The sequence below is a fragment of the Hipposideros armiger genome, unplaced genomic scaffold (assembly GCF_001890085.2).
Source record: "Hipposideros armiger isolate ML-2016 unplaced genomic scaffold, ASM189008v1 scaffold_322, whole genome shotgun sequence".
NCBI lineage: Eukaryota > Metazoa > Chordata > Mammalia > Chiroptera > Hipposideridae > Hipposideros > Hipposideros armiger.
Window position 1 is genome coordinate 1,380,322 of NW_017731672.1, and position 18,258 is coordinate 1,398,579.

The 18,258-nt window shown below is 43.8% G+C and overlaps 1 protein-coding gene across 11 annotated transcripts in view; it reads right to left on the reverse strand.

Moving 5' to 3' along the window:
* The window catches only part of RBMS3 (RNA binding motif single stranded interacting protein 3), a 1,293,188-nt gene extending 1,279,001 nt beyond the window's left edge, over positions 1–14,187 (reverse strand). For 7 of the 11 annotated variants that reach the window (XM_019660623.1, XM_019660627.1, XM_019660622.1 and 4 more), the window contains exons 1-2: positions 11,620–14,187; positions 10,490–10,725 (exon numbers count right to left, since the gene is read on the reverse strand). In XM_019660623.1, coding sequence (XP_019516168.1) covers positions 10,490–10,725; positions 11,620–11,782 — 399 coding nt within the window. In that variant the 5' untranslated portion in view covers positions 11,783–14,187. Of the gene's footprint in view, positions 1–10,489; positions 10,726–10,880; positions 10,945–11,266 lie in introns of those variants that run through there. The other 4 variants (XM_019660626.1, XM_019660631.1, XM_019660630.1 and 1 more) reach the window with 4 other exon arrangements.
* Positions 14,188–18,258: the final 4,071 nt, after the last annotated feature.

Here is an 18,258-nt window from a genome sequence, read left to right on the forward strand (position 1 = left end):
TTATAGGCGCTTTATTCATAAAAGTCAAAAATCTGAGAGAGCCAAGATGGTGAAATAGATAAACACTGTGCCTGCTTCCGTCTGTGAACCCATTAAAATTACAACTAAATTATAGAACAATCAACCTGGACAACCATCTGAAGTCTGGGTGACTAGAAGTTTTATAACTAAGGATATAAAGAAGCCCAGTGGAGACTGATAGGAGAGGCGGAGACACGAAACGGGCTGGCCCCAAACCTCCATGTGGTGGTTGGGAACCAGGTAGGATATCTCAGCCATGGAGGGTCTCCCCTGGGAAGAGAAAGACTCCAGCCCCACACTGGCCTCCCCAGCCCAGAGTACTGGCTGGGAAGAAAAGCACCCACAATATCTGGCTGTGAAAAATAGTGGGAATTCCAAACATATGGGTGGGACGAAAGGCTATGAGAAACCCAGACATCCTCTTAAACAACCCCACATACAGACCCTCTCACTCCCAAGCACTCCACTTGGACTCCAGAAAAGGGACAGTAATTCGGAGGGCATCAGAGGTGTACAGGGGTCAGACTTAGGTATGTGGCTTCAAAGCAAGGGCTGGAGGACAGTCACCATGTTCCCTGTGTGGGGTCCTTCTCTCACGTGGCCAGCAGGCAGGCACCATCTTTCCTGTGTTGAGCCCATCCGCAAACAGCCAAGTCTGAATCTGACTGACCAGGTGAGCTCTGCTGATCCGCCCTCCTGAGTCCCTGAGACCCCCGCCCCACTCAGCTCGCCCAATACCAGAGGCAATTTCTCTGAGAGCAGCCAGCCCCTACCACCTTGCACTCTTTCTTGTAAACCTACTGGAGTCCACAGGACCCAGGTGGGTGGCAGCTGGCCTCAATGTATTCTGAGACTTTTGCTGAGTCACTCCAGCTCAGCACTGGCCCCAAACCAGAGTCTACATTGACCACAATTCTTCCCACTCTAATGATTCCCTGAGACCCTGCCTCTCCCAACTCGTGTACCACATGAGGCTTTATCAGGGACTGAACATTAAGGGAGCCGGCAGATGGCAGCAGGCCACAGGGTGTTCTGGCTTTTTGTTTACCCCAGGCCAGGTACTGGTGGCAGCCATCCTCAGTTCCTGGGTGGCCTCCCCCACATGCCCCCAGGGTTAACACAGGCAGCAAACAACCACAGATTGCTTTGTAGTTTCACCATGTAGTCCCAGGCTGGTCACAGTGGCTGACCTGGGCCTGCACCAGAGCCTCTCACAAGAGGCCTCAGAATAAGCATGCTTGGAGGTTGGATTCAGACCACAGCAGAGCACCACCCAATTAGCCCCACAAGTGGCACTCCCAAAGGGTAGTCTCAACAGGCACCAGGGCCTACTATGGCAAATCCCACTTAGTGCAGTAAGCCCCGGCACAGCAGCCTGTCAGCTGTGGACATGGCCAAACTCCACAGCCAATAAGCCTGAGGGTCAGTTCCACCAACTGACATGCCAATAGCAATTAAGACTCAACTATAACAGGAGAGCACACACAAACAACACAAGTGACACTCCGGGAGCACCCAGAACAGGTGACCAGAGAGACTGTGCCAGGGTCCCATGGGGCACCTCCTACATAAGGCCATCCAGCCAAGACTGGGAGATATAGCAGATTTACCTAATACATAGAAACCAAAAAAAAAAAAAAGAAAGAGGCATCGAAAATGAGGAAACAAAGAAATTTGTCCCAAATGGAAGAACAAGAGAAACATCAAGAAAAAGAACTAAACGAAATGGAAGCAAGCAACCTACCAGATACAGAGTTCAAAACAATGGTTATAAGGATGCTCAAGGAACTTAGTGAGAACTTTAACAAAGAGACTGCAGGCATAAAAAAGGACATGGAAACCATGAAAAAAGAACCAGTCAGAAGTGAAGAACATAGTAACTGAAATGAAGAAAGCAGTAGAAGGAATCATCAGCAGACTAGATGAAGTAGAGGCATGAATCAGTGATTTGGAAGACAAGGTAGCAGAAATACCCAATCAGAACAGCAAAAAGAGAAAAAATCCAAAAAAAATGAAAATAGTTTAAGACACCTCTGGGAAAACATCAAGCATAACAATATTCACATAATAGGGGTACCAGGAGGAGAAGAGAGAAAGCAAGAGATTGAGAACCTATTTGAAGAAATAATGACTGAAAACTTTCCTAACCTGGTGAAGGAAATAAGACATACAAGTATAGGAAGCACAGAAAGCCCCAAATTGGATGAACCCAAAAAGGCGCACACCAAGACATATTACAATTAGAATGGCAAAGGTTAAAGACAAAGAGATAATCATAAAAGCAGCAAGAGAAAGGCAACCAGAAACTTATAAGGGAGCTCCCATAAGACTGTCAGTTGATTTCTCAACAGAAACTTTGCATGGCAGAAGGGACTGGCACAAAATATTCAACGTCATGAAAAGCAAGGACCTACAACCAAGATTACTTTACCCAGCAAGGCTATCATTCAGAATCAAAGGCAGATAAAGAGCTTCCCAAACAAGAACAAGCTAAAGGAGTTTATTGCCACCAAACCAACATTACAAGAAATGTTAAAGGAACTTCTTTAAGATGGAAAAAATAAATAAAAAGTATGTATAATAAAATGGCAATAGCTACATATCTATCAACGATTACTTTCAATGTAAATGGATTAAATGCTCCATTCAAAAGACATAGGAGGGCTGAATGGATAATGGATAATGAAACATATGCTGCCTACAAGAGACTAACTTCAGATTGAAATATACACACAGAGAGAAAGTAAAGTGATGGAAAAATATGTTTCATGAAAATGGGGGAAAAAAAAGCTGGAGCAGCAATACTTACACCAGGCAAAATAGACTTGAAAACAAAGGCTATGACAAGAGACAATGAAGACCCAGTAATCCCACTTCAGGGTATTTATCTGAAGAAATCCAAAACGCTACTCTGAGGGGACATGTGCATCCATATGTTCATTGCAGCATTGTTTACAATGGCCAAGATGTGGAGGCAGCCTGGGTGTCTGTACATAGAAGAATGGATAAAGAGGAGGTGGTACATATATACAACAGAATATTGCTCAGCCATGGAAGGGAATGGGTTCTTGCCATCTGCAGTGGCATGGATGGACCTGGAGTGTTAGACAGAAAAAGACAGATGCAATGTGATTTTGCTTATATGTGGAATCTAAAGATCAAAATTAATAAACAAAACAGAAACAAACTCATAGGTACAGAGAACATATTGATGGGTTACTGGATGGGAGGGGGGCTGGTGGTGAGTGAAAAAGGGAAAGGGATTAAGAAGTACAAATTGGTTGTTACGCAGTAATCATGGGGATGTAGGGAATAGCATAAGGAATATAGACAATAATATGGTAATAACTAAGTATGGTGTCAGATGGGTACTAATTTCTTGGGGTGATAGATGGGAGGGGCTTGGGGGTCAGGGTGACAAGTGTGAAGGGATCAAGAAATACAAACTTGTAGTTACAAAATAGTCATGGGATATAAAGTAAAGCATAGGGAATATAGTCAATAATATGGTAATAACTATGTATAGTGCCAGGTTGAGTACTAGGCTAGTCAGGGGGCTCATTTCTTAAATTATACAAATGTCTAGCCACTATGCTGTACATCTGAAACTAATATAAAATAATATTAAATGTCAACTGTAATTGAAAAATTTAAAAAGGGAGAAGGTGAAGGGGAATAAGAGGTTCAAATTTTTAGGTATAAAACAAATAAGTCATGGGGATGTAATCAACAGCATAGGGAATATAGTCAATAATATTGTGATAGCATAGTACAGTGTCAGATGATTGCTGGATTTATTATAGCGATCACTTCGTTAGGTGTATGAACGTTGAATAACTATGGTGTACACCTGAAACTAATATTATATGGCATGTTAGCTATATTTTAACAAAAATTTTAAAATAAAAAAAGCCAAAAATCTGTAAACAACCCAACTGTCCATCAAGAAATTAATGAATAAACAATATGTGGTACATCTAAACAATGAGATACTATCCCGTTCGAAAAAGGAACTAATGACACACCAAAATGAGTTGATATCAAATACACTGTGTTAAGCACAAGAAGTCAGATACAAAAGGTTATGTGCTATTTGACTCCATTTATGTGAAATTTTGGAACAGGCTGGGATGGAGTAAGAGTCTTGTCTGCAGAGGGACCCAAAGGAACTCTATGGAGGTGACAGAAACATTCTCCATCCTGTTCGGGGTGGTGGTTACACAGGTATGTACATTAAACCGTATATTTTAAAAGGGTGAGATTTACTACTGTAATTATAATGCCAAGAAATTTTACTTTAAAAAGAAAATAGATTGTTAAATATAGTGAGTCTAACCTGGGAAGGGGGATGCAACCCTGGGAAAGAGGTGGAGGTAGAAGCAGTAGCAGAGCCAGCCACTGGTAGTGAATGGGACATGGCCTGTGCCTGTGGTTATTGGGGGAGCAAACCAAGAACAAGAGAGTCAGTCATTGGCCAGTGTCTTTACATGACCCACAGCATCACTGCACTTGGCTACTTCTAATGACTGCTAGACAGGTCAACATTTTACCTTTAAAAATGTGTGAAGTGGTCATTTACAAAGAATATACTAGCAGAGCCTCTACTCCCAGTTACATTTCTGGCTGAGCTCAAGAATACTTAAAAAAAAAGAAAAAAATTACAAGTGAAGGCAACATTCTAGTCTAAGAAAATAGACCTTTCTTACAACTGATTTCAACTCTGTCATGGCTGAGTCCATGAGAAAAGGAAGACAATCTCAGCAAAAATACCTCCACCCAATCTCAAACTTGACACAAGGGAGCCCACAGCAGATCCCAGACCCCAGCATGTAAAGTACATAGAGGTCCACAGAGAAAGAAGGACAATAAAGCCAGTGGAATAGGAAGGGATGAGATGAAATATACATGACAGACAGAGGTTGGGGGGCAGGAGGGAGGCCATGTTGAGTGAAGGCTGCTACCTATTTTCTCAAGAAAGGCTATTTTATTCTAATATATATATTTATTTATTTATTGTGTGTGTGTGCACGTGTGTGTGTGTGTGTGTGTGTGTGTGTGTGTGCTTAAATAGCTACTCTTCCCTGACCAAGAAGCCGGTATCTGATCCAAGTAAGGAAGGCCAGTTAGATATCCTTTCCTTGAACTCTGGCTCTTGAGCAGAGTGACACAAAGGGAAAAAAACAAAACAAAACAAAAAAACAAGTTGGAATTCATTCTTCTTTGTCAGTGCCCTTTAGCGCCCATTCATCACTTTCTGCTACTTAGGTCTTCTGAGATTCTCTGGCTTCAGTATTTCCCAATAACCAGTTTTGTCATTTCCCTTTGATTCTGTGATCACCTTACAATAAAATACCTTTTTTGCTCAAATTAAAGTCAGTTTCTGTTGCTTGCAACCAAAGAGCCCTAATGGATACAACTTTTTTTTTTGAAGCCTTGTAAGTTCCTACCTAGTCCCCCTGAGAGGCCATAAATGTAACGTATGAAAGCAGGACAATTCATTGGCTTTATGTGATACAGGGGCCTTCCATCCTGGTCCTCATTGGCTTTCCTGACCAGAAAGGAGCAGTCTATTAACAAGTCAGGATAAAGGATAACTCTTGCCTAACGTCCTGCCCACCAGGAAAAGACCTGGGAACATCTCAAGGCCAGCAGGACAAACTGGGTCACTGAGCACCAAGTTGGTTTGATGGTAGAACAGTGCACTTGTATCTTTTGCAAGCCCATAAACCCTCTGGGAAACTGAAAACTCTAGGTGAATTTGGAGCCCTAACTCATTCTCCTTTTCAGAGCCCTGGACCACAACAGTAATAAAAATAATCACGATTATTACTATTAACAATTACTGAGCAGTTAGCACCTATGAAGCACTGAATCAAGAACTTCATATGTTTTATCTCATTCAAAACACAACAACCGTAAGTGGTAGGCACTATCATTATTCCTACTTCACAGAAGGAAAGACAGGTTTAAAAAGGTTAGGCCCTTATCTGAGGTCAACAGCTAGTAAATGAGCCAAAATCAAACACAGGTGTTTCTGATTTCACTCGTCATCAGAAAGCCAACACTCTTAATCGCAATGGTATCCTACCTAATGTGGGCAAGTTTCTTTCTACTTCTGTGCTGAACATAAGTTATCCTGGCTAACACAATGCAAAAACAAAAGGGCTTCCATTATTTTTCATGCCAGAAACAAACACCCAGGGGGTTAGGCATCAAAGTGAACTGTCTTGATTTTATCAATTGCCTTTTCTCCTCTACTTGCCACTTGAGACTTTGCTGTCCTCTGCATACTGACAAACCCTATCTTACCTGGAGCAGGAATGTTATTCAGGATAAAATAAAAAAAGACTATCACTCCCCATAAGTTAACATCACTTGAGAGCTTTGCCGAAGTTGTAACTCTCACAGGGCTTACAGCAGTGTGACAGAGCTCCGGGGACCTCGACTTTTATACTTGGCAAGCTGCGTCTACCCACCAGGAAAAAAAAGGGGGGGAGAGTTAACCTGAAGTTAAATTGGTCTCTTAAATATCCTCTCATAAAAAGCCTTTCAAGTACATAGAAAGTTTTAAATCCTAAAAGGACAGAAAGGAAAACATCAATTTGTTACACATTCACTCAATGAAAATTGACAGGACAAGTTTAGCTAATAGTACTGTACCAACAGTAATGTCACTATCATCCACACCATGATTAACATTAGAGGAAGCTGGGTAAAGGGTATATGGGAACTCTGTCTTAGCTTTGCAACTCTTCTATAAATCTAAAATTATTTTCCAATAAGAGGCTTTCATACATGTCCTGGACAGGCTGGGTAAGAAATTCCCTACAGCACCCTCTGTAAGACTGACGGCTTAGGACAGCATCACAGATGGAATAACGTTGAGGTGAGAACCTGGAGTCATGTTCATCGACGAAGCATCACTGGTAGCCACAGCACAGCGTTTCTCTAGTCCAAAACCTCAAGAATAACAAATCTTGCAAACCAAGGCTTGAATGAGAGCTGAACAAAACAGAGAGTTTGGTCATGATACCTCACATCGGGGCCAGAAATACAAACTTCATACACATAAGAACATCATGGTAAATGGTTAGGGGGGAAGAGGGAGAGGAAGAAAACGGGAGAATATGTGAATGAGAGGACGCTAAAGCAGACAAGAAAGAATCGTTTATATCACTCCTCTGGGATCAGGGAAAGCATTCACACATTTGTATAAGTAACTTGTTAACAGATAGAGTAAGATATTGGGGTGCTGGTCCAACAGAAATAACTTTTTTTCAACTTTTCCAGACAAAATTTCAGAACTATATCTAAGAGTTATTCAGCATAAGCAAAGCATTTCAGAAGGGTTTTCAAAGGCACCCAAAGGATGGGATATTTAAGGTCTACAGAAAACTCTGTGAGAAAGTTTTGAGGATGATCAAATCCGGGCTTGAGAATACTTTCAAGTATATGAAGATCTCTTACTCAAAAACAGTGACCATTTAACCTTCATCTGTAAAACTAGAAGGAGTTTTGTCCAGTGTAGAGAATCTCTTTTCAGATATAAGGAAGAAGTTCTTGAGATAGTGGGTGAGGAACTATCGCACTAGGTCCCCAAAGGGGATTACCACAGTATCTTTGGATGTCATTGCAAGGAGAGGAGACAGCTTTCTTGTGCCTTAAAGCACAGAGGAGGAATAAATGGTCAACTTAAGGTCTTCTACAGTTCGCGGAAGCAAAGCATATATAGCATGTAGCTGCTTTAACATTTCTCTGAAGAGTACTTGCTAGAGAGGACTCAGGCATTGTTATTCTAGGAACAGAAAGTGCCAGTCACGTCAAGAAACTCGGACATAAAAAAAAACCCTTCACAGATCCAGTTTTCTAACCTTTCTTCCTATTTCATAGACTTTCTGAAGACGTATGACCGTGAATCTGCAATTTAAGAGACAAGCTGATCGGGCACTAAGCTCTGATTTCTTTTCCAATAAGACAACTAGGGTAAATTCATGAGAAAATAAATCATGACTCCAAACCGAATCTGAAAAAAAGTAAATAAATGCCATTATTCCCGACATTTATGGGGGGTGGGGTTTAATATCCAGTGACATCCTAATTACAGTACCCTTGCTTGGGGGAAGATTTAAGATAAATAATACAGTATTCGAACTCTGTATTTTATTACTCTTAGGAGTGAAAAGAAAACATAATAGTCCAGTACATCACATTTGTATATTACTGTTTAAATCCTACCATGATAATCTCCACACCTCACCCCAACTTGGTAAAACCACATCCCACTTTAATCCCAGTTTGTCTTCCATTTCATATTTTAGAACAATTTGGTTAGACACCCAAAGCCCTTCCCCCTAATAAAATCAGTATCTGCTAAGGAACATCAATTTATAACTTGCCTTAGTATCCATCAAAAACAAAAGAGTTATTAAACTCAAACATAGCAACCATCCTCAAACTCTTTAAGAACCAGTAGGAACATCCCAGAGACAAGCAAAGAGCTAACACAGCTGATTTCTGGGTTAAGAGGAGGGTGCAATATCATTTTTTAAGGCAAACACCTGGAGGGAAAAAAAGTACTATTTTGTTTCCACCTCAAGAAATTGCAGACAAACTAAAGCAAATCACATCAGTGGAATACTCAATTATCTGCACATGCTAATTAGCGAACTGTAATCAACCGGCTTTCAGTCCCCTCTTCACCTGCTGTAATATTTGTAGTGCACTGCCTGCCGGATTCCTCACAACTGGTAGAACACTAGACAGTCTGTATGGTGCCTCCAAGAGAAACAAATAAGCACAGATTTTTGCTGATGGCAGGAATTTCTCATGCTCAGGGCATATGAACCAACAATGTGGAAATGGCAGCACTGGCTGTATATTTTAATTATTTCCCACACCTATTCTGCAAAAGAGACTTAAAGTTCAATTAGGTAACATGATGCTCAGTTATGGTTATTTCAAAAAAACTAAGCACAGACAGTCACTTAAGGTAGTAAATATATGCAGTCATGACAGAATTAAATATTCATGAAATCAAGAGCGACTGGAAAGCTGAGGATATTAGGATATTAAAATTCATCATCCTTTTTACAATGTAAATCTTGTATGCATTTGTAAGGCACCCGGGTCCAGTCTAGTGCGCGTTCAAATTCCGGTTTCCTGGTACACTGCCATTTAAATTACAATATTGATTTTGGGAGATAAACAACAATCTTAATCCTTAGCTCAGTTGCAAAATGCAAAAACAATTTTGAACATTCAGAAATACCAACTTGTTACGTGAGCCTGTCTCCAAACACAGAACAGCAACACTCAATGTTATCCCAATATGTTTTGGGTACTTGTTTAATCCACTAGCACCTCTGGAAAGGTCCAACAGAAACCAAGGCAATCTCCTAGGAGGAGCACTTCGTGACATGCAATTCCTTTCTAGCCAGAAGTGACTATTTTCTTCTACGCTTCCTTAAGTGAGCAAAGGGAGAAAGTATATTGGCTGACATTTCTTTGGTACCAATAGTCTGTTTTGTTGAACCAACTTTTTCCCCCACAGGAGCACCCAGTTTCAAAATGTATTAAATCCATGTGTGCACTTTATACACATACAACTCAACAACACTAGCGTCCACAAAACTGAACTCCAAGTGTGTATGCAGAAAGACTGTACTCAGACACAAAGCTGTCATAAATACACTCTAATAGTATTACCGAGGCATTATTTTCTATGCCATTTCCTCTACTTTACAATTTTCTCAGCCGAAGAAACCTCAGCACCAGGGAAGGGCATTTGAGCCATTTCTTCCTGGAATCCAATTACCTGAAGAACTCCTCTCTCCACGCTAAGTAGTAGCTATCCTCGGTCTACAATGACACAGCAGGGCTGCAAAGATTTACAGGGCTCAGCTGCTGCCAGGCACTTGGTCCCTGGCCTCCTAGGTAGGAGGGTGCCAGGTGAGGAGGACCAGGGGCTTAGAGCTGGGTGAAGCAGTGATCTCCATTCTACAAAGAAGCCAAACTTTGCTCCCATTGTTGTCATCTTTAGGTTGCTGTCACCTCCCTCCAAGGAGTCTCAGAAGCCACTTGGCAGCTCCTGAAGGCATATGTTTCCCCCTGACCTAGATCATCCAAATAAGCCTCGGTTATCCTGCGCCGGCAAGCAAAGGTCTCTCAGTGCTGCTCCCCTCAGGTGTGGGCTCTGCCCTGGCATCACACAGCTCGCACCACAAGACTTTTCTCTGCACAGACCGCTGAAGACCCAAACCAGGACAGACTTCTGCACATGCCTTCCAGTTCAGAAAGTCACTATCGCCCATCGATTCCCTGAAATCTCACGCCTTCCCCACTCTGCAACCCCCACCGCCACACAAATGAGGGAAGGGGTGGGGGAAGCGGAGGGGTTAAAGTGACAGCCACTACTAGAGCTCCTTGGTTTTGTTCAAAAGGTGTCACAGCGCCAACACTGTGGACCTACCTTGCTCTCTCCTTTCTCGCCGTTGGGTCTCGCCTCGGGATCGTCGCTGTCCTCAGCTCCTGCACACTCGCCGGGCAGTTCATCCTGAGCCAGCTGCTGCTGCTGCTGCTGCGGCTGGGGCTGGGGCTGGGGCGGCTGTGACGGCGCCTGGCAGGCTCCGCCAGCCCCCTGGGAGCGGGGGATGGGCTCCGGGCGCGGAGAAACTCCCTCAACATCCATCTCCATCTTCCCATTCACTGGAGGGCAAGACAAAAGCGGAGCGGAGACTTGGCAGCGGCGCCCGGCGGCTCCTCAGCTGCCCGTGGCACGCATGGCTCGCCGAGGAGGGGCCGCCTCCCGCGCGCCCTCCCTCCTGCCACCCTTCGCCCGCGCTCCCCGCAGCTCCGCTCGCCTGCTGGGCTCGGGCTCCGGCGGCGTTTGGGCCGGGGAGCGCGAGGAGCGGGTGGCCGCGTGTCCTTGGAGCGGTGGCCTTCAGGCGGTCCCGCTAAGCAGAGCGCATCCCGGCGGCGGCAACGGCGGCGACGCCTCCCAACCGCGCGCCCAGCCCCGGGGCCGCTCGGGGACTTGCTCTCCAGCCCGGCCTCCCGATCCTTGTCGCTTTCCAGTCTCTCCTGGGGCCCGTCGGCGTTTCCCCTCCCCTCCAACCTTCTGAACAAAGTTACAGGAAGAACAAAACAGATCACCGGATTTGCCAGGCGAAAACTGACTGCAATAGGAAATATCAGGTGTAAGTGAAATCTGCCATCCCCGCCCGCTAACCAAGCGCCGACCCCTCACCTCTGCCCTCTCCCCGACGCAGAGGAGCCAAGGAAAGAAGGGTTTTCCGACCTGTGCAAGGTGGCGGCGGCGAGGACCGAAAGGAGAGGAGCATACGGAGGGCTGGTGGCTGGTGCGCCCACCCCCAACCGCGGGCGACCCCCACCTCCACTCTGGCCCCGGTCTCCCTCGCTCCCGCCCGCGGCCGAGTGTGTCTCCGGGGTCAGCCCCTCCGGGAAGTGCGTGCGTGTATCGGAGCTCCCGCTCCTCGGTCGGCTCCGCCGCCGGCGACTGCGCGCCCCACCGCCAGGCACTAGAGAACTGGAGTAAAGGGGAGAAGCCAGCGGCAAATTCCCGGCAGGAAATCGACCTACCCTCGCCTCCGGCCGGATCGCGGGCTAGCACCGGGAAGGGGTGGGGCCCCGCGTGGATGGCGTGGACGCGAGTCTCGCAGCGCGCCCGAGTTTGGCGTAAAGGTTGGCAGTGGAGGGTCGATGGGGGAGGCGGAGGCAGAAGCGCGGTGTCGCTGCCAGGCATTTACTGCAATGTACCCCGGGGTGGGCGCCAGCTGGGCGCCGCCGCTCCCAAGCGGCGAGCTCTCCGGTGCTGGAAGGGCGTCCTCGGCAGGGCAGGGCTCCAGGAGGTTCCGGAGGTGACCCCAGGCCAGGCGGTGAGCTGTGTCTATAAATATAGATAGATAGTGATGACAAGGGGAGACTTGGAAATTCTGAAATCGGGGCTCACCGACAGTCAGGTGATCAGGATGACTTATAAATGTAACGCCACTTGGTCCTGGGGAGTAGCTTACAACTTCACGGGAACTGTTACTGCAACTCTGCACATCCAGGAGGGACCTACCCGCAGCGAGGGAGAGAAATAGCGGGTTATTAAGGACCTATTTAATATTAAATACAACCCATTGTTCTGGGCTTTGAGTTTCATAATGCCCCCAGATGGATCAGGAGATAAATGAACTATTCATGCATTTCTTAGCAGAGGGTGGCTTTTTTCCCCTAACATACAATGTATCACAGATAACATTTGCCTAATGAAACTAGAAAATTGCATTGTTCATCTCATGACTGCTTTGCATTAACTTAAAGGACAACTTTTACATATCAAGACCCACTGCCCCAGTAAATTCAGTCACACAGAAACACATCATTAGGGCTCATCCTTCAATGCAATCTCATAATCTGACTCTGCCTGTGAGTGTGACAGAAATTAATTGCCACTTTCATTTAATCAGTGTAGACAGCCAATCTGGATGCAATGGGAACGTGCTTTTGGAAAGAAAAAGTTTGGGGATGGAATATGCTCATTCTCTTTTTTCAAAATTTCTTTTGAAAAGTATATTTAAGCTCATTTTCTAAATTCGGAACTTGTTAAAAATAAAATGAGCTTGCTTTAGCCTGAAATGCACTATACTTATTGACAGTATGACCCTCTCTCTATAGTAACGCACCAGCCAAGAACATACAGAGCTATGTGCCTTTAAAAAAGTTACTTACTCTCTATTTCCTCCCAGTACATTGTAATAAATCAATTCTTATAGTATTTTTATAATGGTAAATTAGATTATCTGTGTAAAGGGCTTAGCCGAGTGCCTTAGTGCATAGTGAGCACTCGGTGATCACTACCTATTATACTGAAAATAGTAAGATGATATAAATTCACCATAAGCACTCATCTGACCTTGATTTAGGAAGAAGAAATTGGCAGTTTAATTAATCATTTTATATAAATTATTCTAAAAGATATTTGGTATCTTCAAAGAATGAAGCCCCTTCTGAAGGCAGGAAGAAAGTCAATGGTATTTTGTGCAATAAAGTTTGGGATTTGACAGATTTCCCTTCTACAGTGTAGGAATAAAAATTACATGTCAGTTCCCACAGGAGCTGGAACAGCTGACTGGTAAGTTATCATTCTTCCATGCTTGTTATTTCCAAAATGTGTTCCTGAAGTTCTTTAAAGCTTAAATGAAGATTGCATCAAAATAAAGATACAATAGTTGAGCTAAATTTGTTCTAAATTTAGGCATGTGCTTGTAAAGATTCCCATTGTTATATGCAAATATTTTTACTTTCTCTGCCCTGCTATTTTTTTGAGGACACTGAATTTTTTTCTTTGCATCTGTCATAAGTAAATATGGACTCAGAAAATATATTACATTTCAAAACTGTTGATTGCACCTAATTACGCATGCAAATTGCTACTTCAAGCATGCAGACAGCTTGTAACATTTTGAAAATTTTGCCCCAGTAGTCATTTGAGGTATTTGTGTTACTGTTTTGCTTTTGCCTTAAATGATTTCATTTCCCGATTTGCTTTCAATTAATGATGGGTCTATGAATAATTTTCACCTTTTGATGTCTGTTGTGTAGATGATTCAAATGAGCAAATCAGAACCTTCAAGAAAATCACCCTTCTTATCGCTTATACCAGACCATTTGATTTTTTGAATCATTGAGATGAGAGTTTAGAAAAAGGTGTCTGTCCTGCAAGTCATCTAACCTCTTGCTATTCAGAATATGGTCGATGGACCAGTAACATCCCAACACTTGTATTGTTAGAAATACAGAGTCTCCGGCTTCCCTCCAGCCTTACTGCATCAGAGTCTCCATTTTAACAAGATCTCCAAGTGATGCCTCTCACATTCAAGTTTGGGAAGCACTGCTCTAACGCATCACATAACTTGGCTTTTCTATTGTATAATTATCTTGGCACTGTTCCCCTAAAATACTACTCTCAGAAAGACTCATTCGGAAAATACAATCTTAGAAACTTTGTGTATGAAGACATTTTAGCCCCTCCCGGCCTTCCCTCCGGGATCTTAGTGTTGCATAATGAAAAGTTACATAAATTAAAAATTTATCTCTGTTGTAACCTCTAGTCATGAATTAGAAATATATAGTTTTCCAAAAATCAAAAGCCATTAACTTAAAAAGGGAAATACTACTTTATCTTGACTAATAAATTTTATGCAAGCATGGAGTACTAGTTCCTAAAAAACTTGGTTATTCTGGACCTTCCATTTAGATTTAAAGTCCACAGTGTCTACTCTGCTGGGATTATTCCTTCTGTGACGATGTAAGCTGGAACCACCAACTTTGTGTCTGTGCAACCAGTAGCTGGCCAGCCAGGAAGAGCGCAATGATAAAACCAACATGGGCCAGTGAAGCAACGTCCTCAACAACTAGACTGAAGAACAAAACGACAGCAACTTGTCTGTCCCCCTTCCCTGATTCCCCAACGCTGTTCCCCTCCCCTAGTTCCCCAATGAAATCTTTAAAAAAAAAACAAAACAAAACAGCGACAGCCTAATAAACCTTCAAAGATTTGGCATAAGTATGTTCTAAATTATATGCCCCAATATTTTTAGGAACTAACAGAACTTGTTATTTTTAAATAATTTCTTGAAAGCACATACACCTAGACCAACCACTTAGTGCTTTTAAAAGCTATCTAGTGCAGGTGTTCTCACCTTAAATGTACATGAAATCACCTGGGAAATGCTGTTGAAATGCAGATTATGACTCAGCAGGACAGGATTGGGGCCTGAGACTCTGCAAATCTAATTGACAAACTTCCAGGTGCAGCCAGGGCTCCAGGTCCTCAGAATTAGTAGACTTGCTTTATCACCATAAATAGTCCTAAATTTTAATCACTTGGAGAACATTTTAAAATCTGTAAGGCCCACACTACACCTCAGACAAATTAACCCAAATCTCTGCAGGTGCAATCTAGGCATCAGTAGTTTTTCAACCTCCTCCACGTGATTATGGTGTGTGGCCAAGATTGGGAATCAATACTGTAAAATCAGTGATTCTTCAAGTGTGGTCCCCAGACCAGCAGCAGCAGCACCAGGGAGCCAGTTACGAACGAACACTGACTCTCAGGCCCTCCCTGGACTTACTCAATCAGTACGTGTGCTCTAAGATCTCCAGGAGGTGTGTACACATATTTAACAATTGAGAAGCACAGCTGTAGCATATCCTCATGACATGGAGAGGTGGCACTCAACCAGCAGCAACCTGACCGCACCTCCTTCATCTCTTTGCTCTTTATAAATCTACATGCATCCTAAGAGGTTCTACAAACCCTTATGGATAAAGTTCCAATGGATAAGAGGAATCTACAAGCATCCCTAGCTCTGTTTTAATACTTCTGTAATTAGCGATACTGCCCGATAGAACTGTCTGCCATGATAGAAATGTCCTATACCTATGCCACCAGCCATAGGTGGCTATTTCATTTTAACTGACTTCAATTTCAGCAGCTTAGTGTGGTAACTGGCTCCTGCATTGGACAGAGCAGCTCCTTCCTGTTGCTCAACTTGGATTCAAATTTTCAGGGTGAACACAGGCCCCCCCTGCTCAGTTTTTGTATGTATTAATCCCCAGTGAATGCACCAGGATGAAAAACATCTGCCTCACCACCTCATTTACATAATAAGTAACATGATGCTTATTATTTTGAATGAGAGGAGTTTAACTTGAATTAAACGCCACCAAAAGTTGTCAAAACCTTTTTCATAGCATTCATAATTACATAGCTTTAATTTTACAGCCCTTTCAAACGTCAGCACACATGGGATGCGTTTGGAACTGCCTTAAGAAAAAGAGACAAAAGACTACAAATGGATTCAGGGTAGAAGACACATAAAGACACCCCCTCCCCCAGCATCTTATTGATGTATAATGGAAAGTTGAATAAATTAAGCATATATCTATGTTGAAAATAAATATCAAAACTTGAAGATTCCTCTCAAAATGGAAGATGAGGCAGAAAACAAAGCAGGGATGAAGAAGTTAAGGTGCCAGAAGATAGCAAGTAAAATGCAAAATAGAAATGTACTGAATGATTACCATGAATATAAATAACTAATCTGTGGAATCAATGAGAAGGGATGGGGTGGGGGATGGGATGGATGGTATAGGAGAAGATGGCAGGGGATGGATGGAGGAGAGGGGAGAGGAGGAGAGGGAAGGGAAAGGGAGGGGATGGATGGAGGAATGGGTCAGGCTGGGATGGGATGGGATGGATGAGATAGGATGGGAGGGGAGGGGATGGGACAGGAGGGAATGGATGGGAAGGGATGGGATGGATAGGATGGGATGAGAGGAATGGGACGGAATGGGATGCTATGGGAAGGGAGAGGATGGAATGAAACAAAAATACTCATGATTTAAAGACAGACACCAACCCCGTAGAGTCTTTCCTTCTCCGGGGTGAGAACAGCAAGCACCATTATAACAGTGCTGCCTACCAGCTATTAAGTGAGCTCCATACATGATCCCCTGCAATTCTTCCCAAAACCCTGTGAGGTGGGCACGATCAGGAAAGAGATTACTGGGGGACATTATTTTAACTGACACATATCAAAATAAAAATAAGCAAATCTTGAAACTTGAGAGGGAAGGGGACAGTGTTAAAATAGCCCTCTTCTTTGATGGAAAGGGACATGTGTCATTTCTAAGCTGAATGAGCCACAACCTGTCTTATAAAAGGAGGCTAGCACTAGGGGAATATTTCAGCAGGGTCTGTGCCTTGCTCAGTTCCTGAGCCGGTACTGTGTGATAAAAGATTATGCCACACAGAAATGTGTAGCTAAGGGCAACAGCCTCACTTCTGAGGATGGTCACTTCATAGCAACGGAAGCCAATAAATAGACTCCCTTTGTTGTCCTCAGGAAAGAAACTCCAAGGGACTTCAGACAATCCCACTTCAGGAGGTTGATCATGAGCTCAGAGGCCGTTCAACACTTGCCCTGACTCTCATGCAGGCAGGCATCTTAAGAACCCCCTCCCCCCACCCCCAGGCTCTCCTTTTCTTCAGAAAGGGAGGGCAAGTTTCTTCATAACCCATATCAATCCACCTCAGAAGGGAGGGGGTAGAGTGATCATGACAGAAGAAGAAAATGTATACTCCCCTCAGAAATGGTCTAGAAAGGTCAAACCCAGTTCTGTGTTTATCCAAACTTGCTGGTGTCCCATGCCTAACACCAGCTTATGAATTAATCCACAAACCCTAATCATTGTTCAAAGCATTGTTTGGAGGATTCCCCAGACCCTTCACTTGTGTAAATATACACTTAGCTAAAGTTACAGGTGTAGTGTAGGGACACAGGATTCCCAGGGATTCTGAACTTGACCTTCTGGGTCACCTGGAAATATTCCAGGACTCTGTAGTATGAAGAGCAGTCCCGTTCTGCCCCGGCAATATTGGAGCAAGTCTACCTAGTGAGGGGGGGCTTTGGCTTCCTGAATCCTGCACAGAATGTCCGGTTGTTGCAAGCTTTGCATACATGGGCACTCCAGGCAGCTAGCCTAGCTACCACAAGGTAAAAAGCAAGAGGCCAGTAAGCTCAGTTCATTTTTCCCAAATTCACTAGGCAGGGGAGACACCTCTGGGGCAAACAGAGTAAAAGAGTGGAGAAATACCAGGGATATTATGCTACTCGAACTCCCTACACCTGGAAAGAACCAGCAGAAGTGGGGAAGAAGTGTCAATCCCCCAAACGAATTCTGCTTCAATATCAGCAGATCCTAGGTCCCTTGTTCCAATCCCCCCATTGCCTGGTGCCTCTGTAGTGGGGAAGGTTGTGAGAGCCCACCCTGGATAGCTCCATTTCCTGCCTGTTGTATCCACTCATTGCGCCTGTGTAGTCACCAGACCACCATCAGCTCTGCCAGCACTCTCCCCTCAATGTAGAGCTAACTTATTGGGTCTTCGATGTGAATGGTCAGAATTAACATTCCTCGCAAAGCTGTCAAGAATTAAACTCCTGACCCAGTTCTCATTAGCATCATACTCATATCAACGGAGCCAACCAGCAATGTTACAGAGGTGTAAAGCTTTGCAGAGGTGGTGCTCTCACAAGCGCCTTTTATCTTACAAGTGCCTAATAAATATTGCATTTTCATAATTTGGCTTTTGAAACCACAAATTATCTTTCATTCCCTTGCACAGTGTGTTTTAGGAGACCCACCTAATGCAGTGCTTCGCACACC